Here is a 17,052-nt window from a genome sequence, read left to right on the forward strand (position 1 = left end):
TTTGGATATTATTCATGAATTGAACCAATGTCATCGATTAATATATATATATATATATATATATATATATATATATATATATATATATATATATATATATATATATATATATATATATATATTGTGTTTTAAAAAGTTTTTTTTTAATTTTTTTTATTAAAATATTACAATTTTTTTAAATTTATTTTTTTAATTGAAAGAATAATTTTTATATTCTATAACATAAACTTACTTCGTTTGAAATGACTTTAAAATCAAGTGATTTTTTTGAACATTTAAAATTTAATAAAATGTTTAATAAAATGATGAAATAGTTAAAATAATATTATAAAAATACTTATTCAAATTAAATATTTATTTGAAATTTTTATAAATTTTTTTATAAATTATTTAAAATAAAATTATGTAACATTATAAATTTTTTATTTTTAAACAAACTGACCCTAAATTAAATGAATATAAATAATTTAAATTTTGGAGCGACCTTTAACATATGTCCTGTTTAAATATACAACTTAACTAAACACTTAACATAAGTGTTTATTTATAAATTATTTGTATAACAAACTAAAAGATAATATATAAGTGTTTATTTATTTGAGATTAATTACTATACACTGTCAGTGTAAAATGTTTTACACCGTCGATTCATCACCATCATCCGTTTGTATTACTTTATAGATTTTTAAAATAAAATTCAAATTTCTTTTAATATCCGACGTCTATGATTAACTGATGGTGTAAAATCATTTTACACTGTCAGTGTATTTCAATTAAACTCTATTTATAAATTATTTGTATAACAAACTAAAAGATAACATAGAGTGGAGTTATTTTCATTAAAAAAGTATATTATTTGAAAAGGTTTATGAAAATAAGCTAAAATCAGCTTAAGAAGATGTTATAAGGTGCTTGCATATTTTATGAATTTTTTTAACTTTTGTTATAGAAACTTTTAACTTTTGTACGTTTTATATATTTTTATTTCTGTAATATATAATTAAATATATTATTAATAATTATTTATATTCTAGTAGTATATTTGAAAAAGATATTTGAGAGGTGACAAGGGAAGTGAGTGAAGATTTGCTTCACCCTAAAGCTATCTTAGTCGTCCATCTCTGGAGGTGTCACCTCTTTATTAAAAAGACAATTCTTCTTTGAAATATTTCACCTAACGTGAGAGAATGGATAAGTAACATATCTATTATCTGTTATGATGTATAATGTGTCATGTGGAAAGTTAACTACGTTCTCCTGGACGTCAAGAGATTAATTATCCATCCTTCCATATTCTTAGAAGTTGTTACTACTTCTAAGGGGCCTAGGTTCCATACTTAATTCAGTTAAGTACCTCAATACTGAAGTTAAGACGGGCGATCTGAATCTCATGGAGAAAATCCACATGTCTGACGAGTCTTAGGGGCAATTATTTCGTGTCGGCCAAAGGCCTAAGGATCCACTACTCCACATTATCCAAAGTCCCAATAACACGAGACCCACTTATTCTACCTACTCCATCAAACTCAAGGCATAAACACCTTCCTAAAGGGTTTTGAAGTACACAATCTCTAATCTCTCTTCGGTTATTGTCAAACCCTAAACTGACTTGAGCGTTGAAGTATTAATCATGAAGGTACCTTTAGATCTACTGTATCGAATATTAACAGTGTCAAATCAATATCAACACTTCCGAGATCACAATCTTCGATCCACGATGTTGCATCGTAAAATCGCCGATAAAACTTTGCTCCACCATAACTTCTGTGATTTCCTCAATTTCTAACTACCTAGTAAAATATGAAGCTGATAATGATGCGGTGTACCGGTCTTTTGTGGAGCCTCATATAAGGATCATTACTCTCTTGCTAATTGATGTTATTTTTTAAACAATTTGCACCTAGCAGAATTCGAACCTGAGACTTTGAGAAAAACACACTCTCGATACCTAAACTTTCATCACTAGACCGCACTCATTAGACCTAATAGGAATCATTACTCTTTTGATGCTTATTTTCTAAATATATTTTTTTTTCTTTCTTACTTGTACCATTTTTTTATAAATTGTTTTTCTAAAGCTAAAATAAATGAACATATAATCTTATTCTTTTATTTATTTTTGAATGCCACCCAAAAAAAAATGGGCGTGTGGAGTCTTTTTCTCCAACATTCAGGGTTTTGTTCTGAACTTTTTTCTTAAACCCTAAACCAAAACCCCCTTTGAATTTGATTGATTTTGAAGAGTATGAGGAGGAACAGAGAGTTGAAAACTCTACTCTCTCGCTCTCTCCAATTCTCCACTTCTTCACAACACACTCTCCCCGGTTTGCTTCATCCCAGCGACACTACTTTTTCAAACCCAACTCCAACCCCTGATTTATCACAAGACTACGCATTCCTCCGCAACACTTTGCTCAATTCCACTTCCTCACAAACCCTTACTTCCGGTGAGTTCCCTAACGAGGTTGTTTCAATTTCAAACGCAATCAGAACCGGTTTCGACATTGAAACCAATCAATTTTTTAGACACTTTCGTGGTAGGTTAAGTGAGTCTTTGGTAATTCAGGTGATGGATAATGTTAACAACCCTGAGTTGTGTGTAAAGTTTTTCTTGTGGGCCGGTCGGCAAATCGGTTATACTCATACTCCGCTTGTGTTTGATAAATTGCTTGAGTTATTGGGGTGTAATGGTAATGGAAATGATAGAGTGCCTTTGAAGTTTTTGAATGAAATTAGGGACGATGATAGGGATTTGCTTCGTAGGTTGCTTAATTTTCTTGTTCGAAAATGTTGTCGAAATGGGTGGTGGAATATGGCTTTGGAAGAGATGGGAAGGCTTAAGGATTTTGGGTACAAGCCTTCTCAAACTACTTATAATGCTTTGGTTCAAGTTTTTCTTAGAGCTGATAAGTTAGATACTGCTTATTTGGTTAAGAGAGAGATGTTGAATTATGGGTTTGTTATGGATAGGTATACTATTAGTTGCTTTGCTTATTCCCTGTGTAAAAATGGGAAATGCAGAGAGGCTTTGGATTTGATTGAGGAGATTGTGCCTGATACTGTTATTTATAATAGGATGATTTCTGGGTTGTGTGAAGCTTCACTTTTTGAAGAAGCGATGGATATCTTGCATAGAATGCGGTCTACTTCTTGCATTCCCAATGTTGTCACTTACAGGATTTTGCTTTCTGGTTGTTTGAGAAAAGGACAGCTCGGGAGGTGTAAGAGAATTTTGAGTATGATGATTACAGAGGGATGTTATCCGAATCGTGAAATATTTAATTCTCTTGTACATGCTTATTGTAAATCAAGGGATTACTCCTATGCCTATAAGTTGTTTAAGAAAATGACCAAATGTGGGTGCCAGCCAGGATATCTGGTTTATAATATATTGATTGGTAGTATATGTAGCAATGAGGAACAGCCTAGCTCGGATATTTTAGAATTGGCGGAGAAAGCTTATAGTGATATGCTTGATTCAGGGGTTGTTTTAAATAAGGTAAATGTCAGCAATTTTGCACGGTGTCTTTGTGGAGCTGGGAAATTTGATAAAGCTTTTAAGATTATTTGTGAAATGATGGGCAAGGGTTTCGTCCCCGATGATAGTACTTATTCTAAAGTGATTGGCTTCCTTTGTGACGCTTCTAAGGTAGAGAAGGCTTTTTCGCTGTTCGAAGAAATGAAAAGGAACGGTATTGTTCCCAGCGTTTACACCTATACTATTTTAATTGATAGCTTTTGCAAAGCGGGTCTTATTCAGCAGGCTCGCAAATGGTTTAACGAAATGTTAACTGAAGGTTGCTCACCCAATGTGGTGACTTATACTGCACTTATTCATGCATACCTGAAAGCAAGAAAAGTGTCTGATGCAAATGAACTTTTTGATATGATGTTGCTTGAAGATTGCAAGCCTAATGTTGTTACATATACAGCTTTAATTGATGGTCATTGTAAGGCTGGGCAGATTGAAAAAGCTTGCCAGATCTATGCCAGAATGCAAGGTGACATAGAATCCTCTGACATGGACAAGTATTTTAAGCTAGATCACAACAACTCTGAAGGACCAAATGTTATTACATATGGGGCTTTGGTGGATGGTTTATGCAAAGCCAACAAGGTTAAGGAGGCACGGGAATTGTTGGATACCATGTCTGCTCATGGCTGTGAGCCTAACCATATAGTGTATGATGCTGTTATTGACGGGTTTTGCAAGATTGGAAAGCTTCAGGATGCACAAGAGGTATTTGCAAAAATGTCAGAGCGTGGGTACAGTCCAAATCTGTATACCTATAGCTCTTTAATCGATTGTCTGTTTAAAGATAACCGGTTGGATCTTGTTTTGAAAGTGTTGTCGAAGATGCTAGAGAGTTCTTGCACTCCAAATGTTGTTATTTACACAGAGATGGTTGATGGCCTCTGTAAAGTTGGAAAAACAGATGAAGCTTACAGGCTCATGCTCAAGATGGAAGAAAAGGGCTGCAATCCAAATGTTATAACCTATACTGCAATGATTGATGGTTTGGGGAAATTAGGAAAAATTGAACAGTGCCTTGAGCTCTATAGAGATATGTGCTCAAAGGGATGTGCTCCGAACTTTATAACCTATAGGGTTTTGATAAATCATTGTTGCTCAAATGGCCTTCTTGATGAAGCATACAAACTCTTGGATGAAATGAAACAAACATATTGGCCAAAGCATATATTAAGTCACCGTAAAATTATTGAGGGCTTCAGCCAAGAATTTATAACCTCGATCGGGCTTTTAGACGAGTTGAGTGAGAATGAATCAGTGCCTATTGATTCTTTTTACAGAATTTTGATTGATAATTACATCAAGGCAGGGAGACTAGAAGTTGCAGTTAATCTTCTTGAAGAGATTTCATCATCCCCAAGCCTTGCAGTTGCCAATAAATATCTATATACTTCTTTAATCGAGAATCTGTCACATGCAAGTAATGTTGATAAAGCCTTAGAGGTGTATGCTAGCATGATAAGTAAGAATGTCGTTCCAGATCTTAGCACACTTGTCCACCTCATCAAAGGCCTTATCAAGGTTGATAGGTGGCAAGAAGCACTACAATTATCGGAAAGCATATGCCAAATGGTTTGTCTCACATTTGCCCTCCCTAACTTTATGAAATACAAAACAACACAAGAATAATTTTTCCACGTCATTTTACTCGGCTAATTTAAATTTAATTTTTGTTAACATTAAGCACTTCCTTTACACACTTGGTGCTTTAAATGTATTTACCAGACCCTTGATTTATCATTTTGGATATTTATTCTGACCTTTAATTTTTGTTTTTGTATTTTCTATCGACATTGCAGGATATCCGCTGGCTTCATGAAGAGGCAACCGATATAAATTAGGTTTCTGTTGTGCGTGTTGAATATAACTGAAGGAAAATGGATACTGGTTTGGACGAAAGACATGGTCAAGCTGGTGAGAGCCTCATCTCTTTTAATATCTAGTTTTCTCTGATGCATTTCTTGTATCTTTGAACTTTATTGAAGAACTGTGGTATTTTCTATTGGTGTTTAGGTAATAACATCAATAATGGAAGCAGAAACAGGAGATTCTGAAGAAATCTTGGAAGAAGCCCTTCATATTCCATTGATGTCCAAATCCTGTGTATTTTGTCCACCCATCATTACATCATGCTGGGGTATGATTGTGGCATGCAGCATGCTAATTAATGTCAAGGTATATAAAAAATCAAACTTTTAGCCTTGATGTCTTTTGGAGCAAAGTTACAAACTCCATAATGTTTCTGTTATTTGCTATTGCTAATATTCTAGAAAGAGTTAAAATTTATGAGGTGTTACATACACGTGTCAAGGAACCAGGTTGATATAATTAACTTTTATGGAGTAAGCTGCTTCATCATTTTAGCAATCCAATTGTTTGCAAACACAAACTGTGCTGATTTCAAAGATCGATTTTGGGCAGACATTTGCTTTCATGCTTCGCCTGTTGATTCTCAGATATTCAAATGCATTATTCTTTGTTTATGCTTTCTGTTTTTCTTGTTTACCCTGTTTGATAGTAATTTAGAAATTGTATAATATTGAGTCTGGACAAAATGGTATATCATGTAGGAGTAGGACTCACGTTACACTAACCAATCACTTGTGCTATCACATCAGCCAAATATATCCGCCGGTTTTAAATTTTTAATTTTTTCAAATCATGCTAGATATGGTCAATGTTTAGTTCTGAAACTCGTATAGTTTGAAGTGAAAGTCATCTCCATTTGTTATATTTATTGTCTATTTTTGAAGTTCTTTCAGAGATAAATAATCATCTTATTTTTCATTTTGAAGAGCTTGGCAGCTGAGGAATCAGCTTTTTGACATCCGGCATTTGGGAAATCATTCTTTGTTCTAAATAAGTATGATATCTGCCGGCAGACTTGGTGGTTTCAGGTCATAGTGGTTGAAATAACTTCTCTGCCCGCCGCTTACATCTGACAACCCCCGGCAGACTTGGTGGTTTCAGGTCATAGTGGTTGAAATAACTTCTCTGCCCGCCGCTTACACCTGACAACCCCCGGCAGACTTGGTGGTTACATTACAGGTCAGAGTTGTGGAAATGACTTCTTTGCTCACTGCTTACACCTGACAACTGCGGCAGACTTGGTGGTTACAGGTCAGAGTTGTGGAAATAATTTGTCTGCTCACTGCTTACACCTGACAACCACAGAGTGCACGGTGGTGGGATCTTCATTAGCTGAGCTGCTCTTATAGATAGGTTGCAGTGCTAGCTTCTAATTGGAAAATGTCGTCCATTTGTTTCTTCATCAATTGGTTTATTTATAGGGGGAGTCATTATTGATTTTGGGAGTGCTGATTTTTAGTCCTTACAAAAATAAGTCGAGCAATTTAGTTGCTGCTGATTAAGAGACAAAATTAAAGGAAAAAAAACTTGAGAGAAAAAGGATCGAGTGAATGAGTTATTCTTTCTATTGGTACCATTGTATTTTAGACTTGTTATATCATAAAATCCATTTTAATTGCTAGAAAGTAGAAAGTGAACAAAGTGAGATTTTGATCATAAAAGTATCTGTAGGATTATCATAACTTTTTTTCTTCTCTTTTTTAGTAGTTGTTTTTGTTGATATATTGACTGTCGTTCTATTTTTTTGCACCCATTATCCTAAAATAGTGTTTTAATATATTATTTTTGTTTGTCATTTTCAAAATCATTATTTATAGATAAAATGAAAAGATAAAATTTTATGATTAAAAAATAATTAAGGAGCAAATTGTCCCCAATGTTGTAGGAACCTAAATGTAAAGTGATTTTGTATTTGTATTAAATCCACATGGATTGTTACATGATAGATTTACCTAACTACCAGTATATCTATATCTCTACAATTTCTTTAAAATAATAATCTTATCCTTAATTTTAATCAATTTACCATTTTAATTTTTTATCATTCATTTGAGACTTTTGAAAATTGTACCCCTTCTTCACATTTGTATCACATGATTTCGAAAATGACTTCTATCATACTTTTTTTTTCTTATCGAATGACTTTATTAAAGATATTTGGTTTATACCAAAATTAGTTTCGAAAGACTTGTAAAAGAGTTTCGGTTTTGTCTGAAAAAATGTATTGTATCGGAACACTTTTCAAATGTGTTCCCATTTATATACTTATATGCACCGGAACATTTGGAGACAAGATATCCGATTTATGTATTTTTGTGTATCGGAACTCTTTTATCAAGATGTCCGATTTGCTATGTTAAGTTTATTTTTTTATAATTTTTTTATGTTCGAGGTATGAAAATTCCTCCATAAATATGCGATAAAACAAATATGTGTAAATACTTTTTCAATTGCTCAAAGATTTGGTACACGGGAATATGTGATAAGGTGGATTAAAGGGGTTGAAATCCGAAATAAAGTAACTATTATTATCACTCGGTCAGATACTGAAACAGGTAAGAGAGAGAAGTAACAAATTAATATTTGGTTGTGACAAATGTGGAAAATGCAAGGATATCAATAGTGAAACACAAAGTGCGACAAAAATGTGGATGTCAATTTAAAATCAGGCCAACTCCAGCAAAAGATGGGTCTGGATGGAAGGTTGATGTAAAATGTGGAGTTCATAACCATGGTTTATCTGATAGATTAGAAGACCATTTCTTTGTTGGTAGGTTGACTACAGATGAGAAACAACATAGACAACATTTGTTTAAGTTTATAGAGGATACAAACTATATTTATTGGAGTAGAAAAAGAGATAACTCGGAAGTTGTGAGAGAGATATTTTAGGTCAATCCAAATTCAGTTAAGTTGTTGAATATTTTTCCTAGTGTTAGTTATGGACAACACCTACGAGACAAACAGTATAGGCAACCTCTGTTTGAAATTGTTAGCATGATATCAACCGAGTTGACTTTTCCTGATGCATTTGCATATATGGAGTCCGAGCAGACATATAATTTTTGTTGGGTGTTGGATAAGCTTAAACAATTGTTGGTGAAGAAAGATTTGTGTCCACAAATGATTTTGACGGATATAGATCTTGCTTTGATGAAAACAAATGAAATTGTGTTTCCATTACTTTGCTATATCAATTTTACATTAACAAAAATGTTGGTGCAAATGCAAGCAATATATGGTGAATGACATGCAAAAGACGATCAACACATTATGGGTGGAAGTTGTATGAGCTAGTGATTAGGTTAAGTATGATCAACGACTGCAACAACTTGAACAAGCATGTGTTGATTGTAGTGAATTTATTGATAATGTGAAAGACACATGGTTAACTCCACATAAACAGAGATTTGTAGGAATATGGATTAATCGAGTGCTATATTTGGGCTTTGAATAACAACTTGAAGTTACAATTAGGCAACATCAGAGCTTCTTTTCAAAAGAGTTTTTACGAAGTTGAGCATGCGCACATAAGTCCATTTTATAGTAATCTGCGTGGTTCAGTGTCTCGAGCTGCTTTGAGACACATTGCTGAAGAGTTATTGAGAGTTGATTATGTTGGAACTAACAGAAAAATATGAGAATGTACTCTTATAACATCTTATGGGTTATCTTGTGATTGTGAGTTAGGAAGATACACACTTGGTGGTATACAAATACTAATAGATGTTGTTCATGTTCACTGGAGGAAACTAAGTCTGGAAGTTGAGTTGAAGGTCGATGTAGATGATGGATCAAAGGTGGATATGAGTAGTTCAATAGATGAATTATGGAAAGGGTTCGGGTCACTAGATGTTATTGGGAAAAGACATTAAAAAGTAGGGTTTGTGTGCTTGCCTACCCCACAATGACTTCACTGTGTCCACCACCTGAGAAATTAAAAACCAAAGGAGGAGTGAAGAAGAAAAGGGAAAAACCAGTAGAATATGATGTTTATAGGGACCCTTTGTATCATGAGTATGTTGATCAAGCATTTTAATATTCATAGAGGCAATCTCAACCGTCACAGACTTCGAAGAAGTTGAAATTATCAAAGAAGCAGTCATAATCAAAGAAGCAATTCATTCTTCAATTTCCTAATCATATTAGTGCATATAGTGAAGATGTAGTTAATGTTGTATTATATGATAATTGTAGATTTAGAGTCATTGCATCATTGCATGAACATGGTGAATATGGTTGGCTAATGGTTCGTTGAGACTTGGAGTTGGAAATAATAAACAAGGAAATATCAAGTTTGTATGACATGTTATTTTGTAATCGGTTAGAAGAAGTGAAAGAATCTTTGATGACAGAGTCCTTTGGTCCTCAGCCACCACAAAAATGGTTGACTCTACCATATATGAGTTACTCGATAGCGAATCGCTAAAATGTCGTACTTTTCTGTTTAGACAATCCGTGCATGACTTTCTTTCCTATGACAAGCTCACATTCACCAAATATCTCCATTTATTGCATTGGTTTTGTAAACCAAAATCATTAGGTTCAGGTACTTAGTTTACTTTATTTAATATATGACTTACTTTACTTTTTTTTAATATATGGCTTAATTTTTGAATTGTTTTTCTAATCAGATAAACATGAAATAGGGGTCTCACTTTCCACTAGTCACATTAGATTGGAAGAAGTTTCATTCTCTAGCAGCAACATCTTGGATGTTAGGATTTGCAGGACGTCTACAACATTGACAACTATTTACGCTTGTATTACCATCTTAGTATACTATGTCATTGCGTATTAAAATATGCAACCAAAACATGAATATTAAATTATGTCATTGAGTTTTAATTTCATATGTCTCAAGATCACATGACTGATGAGAAATTAAATACAAGTCTAAAGGTTAATATATATGAAAAGTATAAACATAAATCAATGTGAAGGAGAAATACATAAAGCTTCAAATAAATCAGCAAACTGTGGATCACCTCGTCAGCATCAACTTATCGGAGATAACAATAAATAAATGTAGAAATACAAGCTAAACTAGGATCAGATGGTCCTGCTTCGCAAATAGGAACTGACACCTCTCTTGACGCATCACGAGGGGGTGGTACCAAACAAGGATGTAAAACACGGTAATACCACTCCAGGTAGCCATCATCTATATCAGATGGAGTGGTGACCAATATCATCAGATGGATCACAATAACGACGCTCTGATGGTAACTAATCCACTCCAGATCAATATCATCAGCCATCATATAATCAGGAGGTGGGCGTGGAACATACTGCATGTACCCAATTGACGTATACATTTATCAGAAAAATATAGAACAATTGTGTCACCCCACTTCAGATACCCTCTATACAAACATAACTCATCAAATTTGCGTCATACTTTATGATCCTCGAATGGGCGACATATGACGCCGATATGTGTCAGCTCGTCCAAAATAGGTCGCAAGTCATCCACCTTCAGAACTCATTGCTTATAGGACCATCATGTCACTCGAGGAAGACCACAATTATCAACTGGTTTCCAATTCTCTCCTCTTTTTTAAAGTGTTGAAAAATACTCGTGAATCCAATGTTGTTACAAAATTAATACCATTAATAAATTAAATAAACTAAATTAATAAACAAAATAAAATAAATTAATTAACTAAATAAACTAAATTAAAATAAATACGTGTAGGAGAGGAAGATATCCACTGTGCTGCTTGCAACTGAATAGTAAGAGATATCGTGTCTCGATAAGCGTAAAGGTCTTGTCGGTAAAAATTATGGAACCCACCGACATCAACATATACACTCTAGTCGCATAATCCCATCTAGAAACAACTCTATGATCTTTGAGTAAATCCTATAACCACTCAAACTTATAGTAAGAACCCATGCAACTACATACAATATCCTAGTACATCACTCAATGACACTCATAAGTAATCAACAACAAGTTCAACTGCAAGCTCTTCAATGACATCTTGAGGGCTCCAGAACACTTCCCTGATAGGCAAGTGAAGCAGACACAAGACATCGTCCAGAGTAATGTTAATCTCACCAAACGACATGTGAAATGAAGATGTCTCTAGTGACAATCTCTCTACAAATGCAGATATCAGGTTTGTGTCTATCTTCGTCAAACTGATTCTCTGAAATGAAGATAGACCAGACCTATAAATCAAACTCTCCATCCGTGATGGAAGAGCTTATAGAACCTTCGATGTAAACTTCAGTCCAGGTCTAACAACCTTCAACTCTTTCTTTGGACCTCTCTCCTGAAAACAATTAAAAGTACACATATTATAAAACATAACATTAAAAATTCAAATACTATTCAATATAAAATAAATGTCATTTACTTAGCTCACCAAACCACAAAGGTTGAGCAACATATTGCTTGTACTTTATCAAAAGAGACATATAGTACGACCCTCCTGAAAAGTCCATCGGTTGTGCTGCGGATGCAGATGCATCGAGATGCTCTTCCTCACCAGCTAACTTCGATGGAACACCCCGTCCTAAACCATGATCTGGAATCTTACCGTCCAGCCTCGTGTTTGCCCCACCGTCAAAATAACAACAAAAAAACATTTAAAAAAATTATTAAAAAAATCAATTCAAAATACATTTTAAAAGAGTTCCTATTTAAAAAAAATTAAAAATTGGAACACATTTGAGAAGATTTTCTGTGAAAATTTAGCCAAACCCAAACACAACTCAAATGAGTTCTGAAGCGAATATTGAAAATCATAAGATTTTTTGCATTAAGTTCGGGTGAACATGTGAAATCGGGGCATTTAATGAATCTGTACCGATTTGAAAACTCTGAGTCAGAAGAGTTGACAAATATTTTCCAGTTTGCAAAATGTAATTTTTTGTTTCGAAAGAATTTGAGCGAGAACGAGGTGAAAGTGAAAAGTTCTAAAATATAACTTATATGAGAATATTTTGATAAAAAAAGAATTATAACGTAGAGATACAGAATAATTGATTAGAAAAAAGACTATGCTTTGACAATGTAAAATATTTTTACACTTTGCATTCCACCAAATCACATATTTAATTTTAAAATACTAATATGACATGACAGAATGTTATAATTTTATTGAATGATGATGTAAAAAAAATTTACATTGAAAATACCTTTAATCTCATAATTGAACATGGGTAAAATTTTCTTTAACTACACATTAATAATAAAAACTGGTAAGCATCCAAAACCCAAATTCGTCACAAACACCCAAATTCGCCTTCTCTCCTCTCCGTAGGCGGTGAAGGGTTTTGCATCAGAAGGAGGAGTGTCCTCACGTGAGGCCGAGGTAATCCATTCAGCGATTTCTTCATTTTCAATTCCATTTTCAGATGTTCATCTTCTTCCCTTTCCAATTTCCATTCTCTCTCTCTCAAACGGAAATGGCGAGACATTGTTTTAATATGTATCAAGTGGTTGATGATCTACTCTGATTTCCAAACTATTTGTAAAATTGTTAAACATTACAGAAATGGGAGTTAGTAAAACAGAAGTAAACTTGAAGAGATTGCTTGCAGCTGCTCCTCAACAGCAAAACCAGACAAAACTTGTACATGTATGTCTCAAAATTAACTTTCATTCTTTCAAAATATCTATTATATACCTTAGCTTTATCTTCATCACAATTACCTATGCTCCGTTGATTCTGCTGCAGTATGTTGCTACTTTGCGTGAACAGCTTGAACAATTGGCTGAAGACAAGACACCAGAAGGCTTGCCAAGGTAGTGTGTCTCTTTATTTACAATCTCATATACCTAAACAGAAATAATATTTCGACACAAACTTTTAACATCAAATTCCACAATTAGTTATATGACGTTAATGATAGTTAATTGGAATATAGGATTTTGAATAATTACTGGAATATAAAAACCTAATTCAACACTTCTGTATGTAATAAATTCTAAGTCAATAACAAGTTTAGAGTTACATCTACATATAAAATCATATCGCAACAAAAGTCCTAATATTCAAACCATACTTCAAAGTCTAACAGACTTTGGTATATCTTTCGACTACTGTATTTACAATGAGTTCTCCTGGAAATATGCCTCTCGTTGAACATAAGTTGTACTATTCCTTGTTTTAAATTCTTTGAGAAGATCTTGGACTTATAATGACTACACTTTTTAAAACTGATTCGGCAGTTTATTTCCTCTTCTACCTTCTTAGATCATTGGTAATCCATGATCTAAAGCTGTTATATTCCTGCTATATGTTTCTCTACTGAATATGTGCATTCCTTGATGTTTGTGTATGGTCGGTCATGCAGGATCTCAAAGGCTATGTTGAACGATTATTCAGAGAAGATTGAAGCCATTGCTTCAAAATTGGTTTACGTGGTATGTGTTTGTTAGCTTATGTATCTTGAAAGATGTTAAAATGCAAAGGGATCATTAGAGAAATTGACTAAACATATGAGGTTCCTCTTTTGCATCACTATAATGGGAAATCTCATTAACAAAAGGATGGAGTTTGAGTATTTGAAATTTCTATGGAATATCATAAATTAGTTTATTTATTTGTTTATATGTATTTGTTAAAAGTTAAAAAAAAATCATTTTAACTCCTTCCTCTTTTGCCCACCAACTCAACCAAACAAACCTCAATGTTTTGTTTTGTGATGGAGAACATCACATTAAAATGAAAAAAGTCTATATAAATATTTAATGGCTTGAATTATTGGTACTTGGTTGGAGTACATCACAAGGCAATGCAATTTGCTCCATTGTTTCCTATTAATGTATCCTATTTTAGATTTTAGCTAAACAAGCACACTTAGTGATTGTCATATAACCATTTAAATTTTCAGCCTGACATAGAAGTATCTGAAAAAGACATTGAAAGAAATGTTAAAGAAAACCCTTCTGAAATTGAGGAAAAAATGGCGTTGTCACCTTCTTCTGGATTGCGAAGAAGGCCTGTGTAAGTTAATGTTAACCTTTTTCACCGCTGCTTGTATTTTGTAGGCTGTTTTACCTTTACTCATCTGATTCATTGGACAGACCCGCCTCATGTACTGACGATAGAGCAAATGAGCCTTCAGAGACTGATCATTTGTCATCTGTTAAATTGGATACTGCAGGACATGCACATATTGAAAAACACAGGTACATTTGAAGTTTGTTTAATAGTGAGTCAGTACTACTTCAGAGAAGTGCCCATAACCTATAAACCTTAGGTTCCTATGCAGATTTTTCAAAACAACGAAGGTATATGTTTTCAAAAATAGGACTGATATTTTGAGGTCAATGTTATTGAATATGTTGAACTAATAGGATGCTATATTTTGAAGTTTACTTTAGTCATCATTGATATTTTGAAGTTTACTGAATATGTTGAACTAATAGGGTGCTTTGTTATTAATCATATTACTTTTTGTTGAAACATTTACTCATCAGAAAGCTTCAAGATGATTTGACGGATGAGATGGTAGTGTTGGCAAAACAACTCAAAGAGAGTAGTCTCATGATGAGTCAGTCTGTAAAAAATACCGAAAAGGTCTGATTCTCATTTTCATTCTCTCCTTCATGTTCAACTGATAATTGGTTATGAGTTGATTTTGCAAAATGTATCTCATTTTTTGCATGAGATGAGGGATTGTGATCTCTTGTGATGTTTATGAATGATGGGTTGGTTGCAGATACTTGATTCTACCGAGCAGGCGATTGAACATAGCTTGGCGAGCACAGGCCGAGTCAATGTGAGAGCAAATACAATATATTCAGAGAGTTCCAAGACTTCTTGCTTAACATGGCTTGTGATGTTTGTGATGACATTTGTATTTGTCATGGTTATTCTTCTAATCCGTGTCACATAATGTAAATTTTCCTTCTATTCATATATTTAAATTTTATGGACAATGAATAATTTGTTCATACATTCAAAGTATAAAAACTACAATATTTTCTTGGCATCATATCAAATGTCACTTTTGATCAAAATATAATAAAAAGAAGGATTAAGCCACTTAATGGGCGGGGATGATTTGATTTTTTACACTTCCACTGATTTGATTTTTTACACTTCCACACACGACAAATATATATTGTGCGGGCATTGGGGCGGGGTAGATACTAAGGCACTCGTATCTGCATCCATGTTCATTTATTTTAATGGATAATTGTCTGTGTCGGTGTGTCCGTGTCTGGATCTATTTTGTGAATTTTTATCCTATCCGTTGTGGATAAGTTTTATAGGTATTCACTACGAATGAATCATTGTTATCCCTAGAAATGAATACAATTTGTTTTTAACATACAAAAATTACTCTTAAAAAAATCTTTAAAAAAACACACAGATAAAAGTAAAAATAAAAACCTAATTTAGGGGGCGATATTATCCTATTTATATTATTAATATATTAAATTTATGTAATTAAAAAAAATTAGAAAAAATAAATCTTTTAAAAATATAATATATATATATATATATATATATATATATATATATATATATATATATATATATATATATATATATATATATATATTTTAAAATAATAATATTTATAAGATAATGCTAATATGTACTAAGTTAAGAGTTAAATGTAAAAAAAATGTTAAAAATTGTTTATTGATTTTACTAAAAATGGATACTTAATATTTTTCATCATTTCTTTTAACATTTTTTTTTTTATATTTGTGAGTTTTTAACACATGTCATTTGCTTTAAAGTTACACCAAACATCGATAAGTGGGTCAACAACATTCAAACATAATTGTTTTATATGGTGTAAAGAATCGGATGAATATTACAATAGTTGAAATTTAGAGGTTGTTTATCTTCGTTGTCATTGTCAGTAAGATCGAAACCACCGTCAAATATATTTGGATAGTTATTTCTTCATCTTCCACTTTCTTCGTTAACTTAACATCAAAAAATTTTAAAACCGAAATTCATTTCTTTTATTGAGATTCTTTTTAAAAATTTCAAACTTGAAATCATATCTCTTTATAGACACGAAATCTTTGTATATATGTTTTGTACAAAATTTTCTCATTTTATAATTAACCATTGGCGCTGCAGATCATTCCTCTTCACTTGATTCTTCTTTCAAATTTTTACCTCATTTGATATATATTTTTTAATATTTTTAAACACAATTCGTATCTCCAAATTTTAGTAATTGGATAGGCTTCCAACATAAGTCATTCAATCTTAAATACTTGTTGGAGATACAAATTTTGAAAATATTGCCAATTTTTTTAACAGTGGGGAATCATCTTTGAATATTTACTTCATTTTCATTAGGTATCTCTAATGCATAGTCTAGTGTGTTCATTATTCTCCTTTATATCTCAGTAGAACCTTCATTGACTATTTTAAGGATGTCTCACACTTCTTCAATAGTGCTACAGTTAGAAATGCAAGTGTACTCTCTAATGATAAATGTGTTATTACATAGTTTTAAAACCTTTTTCGCACTTTTTGTTTTTCTCACGTGGTCCATAAATTTCTCACTTTGTTCACTACTTCATTATTAATGAAATGAGTAGGAACAAACAGACAATCTAAAACATAATCTCACAAATCAAATTTTGTAGCATCTAAAAACAATTTCATTTTTGCTTTATATATGGTAATCTCTTCACCATTAAATGACATAGTTTA

The 17,052-nt window shown here is 32.8% G+C and overlaps 2 protein-coding genes across 2 annotated transcripts; both read left to right on the forward strand.

Moving 5' to 3' along the window:
* Window positions 1-2,131: 2,131 nt before the first annotated feature.
* On the forward strand, window positions 2,132-7,083 carry LOC127120909 (pentatricopeptide repeat-containing protein At1g06710, mitochondrial). Its single transcript, XM_051051506.1, has 4 exons — window positions 2,132-5,104; window positions 5,332-5,446; window positions 5,546-5,707; window positions 6,328-7,083. The coding sequence occupies exons 1-2, from the start codon at window positions 2,246-2,248 to the stop codon at window positions 5,371-5,373; spliced, it is 2,901 nt and encodes a 966-aa protein (XP_050907463.1). The 5' UTR covers window positions 2,132-2,245; the 3' UTR covers window positions 5,374-5,446; window positions 5,546-5,707; window positions 6,328-7,083.
* Window positions 7,084-12,560: 5,477 nt separating this feature from the next.
* On the forward strand, window positions 12,561-15,408 carry LOC127120910 (uncharacterized). Its single transcript, XM_051051508.1, has 8 exons — window positions 12,561-12,726; window positions 12,908-12,993; window positions 13,093-13,160; window positions 13,712-13,781; window positions 14,252-14,364; window positions 14,445-14,549; window positions 14,841-14,940; window positions 15,083-15,408. Exons 2-8 carry the CDS (start codon window positions 12,910-12,912, stop codon window positions 15,257-15,259), a joined length of 717 nt encoding a protein of 238 aa, XP_050907465.1. The 5' UTR covers window positions 12,561-12,726; window positions 12,908-12,909; the 3' UTR covers window positions 15,260-15,408.
* The last annotated feature ends 1,644 nt before the right edge of the window (window positions 15,409-17,052 follow it).

Source organism: Lathyrus oleraceus, chromosome 2, assembly GCF_024323335.1.
Source record: "Lathyrus oleraceus cultivar Zhongwan6 chromosome 2, CAAS_Psat_ZW6_1.0, whole genome shotgun sequence".
NCBI classification, from domain to species: Eukaryota; Viridiplantae; Streptophyta; class Magnoliopsida; order Fabales; family Fabaceae; genus Lathyrus; species Lathyrus oleraceus.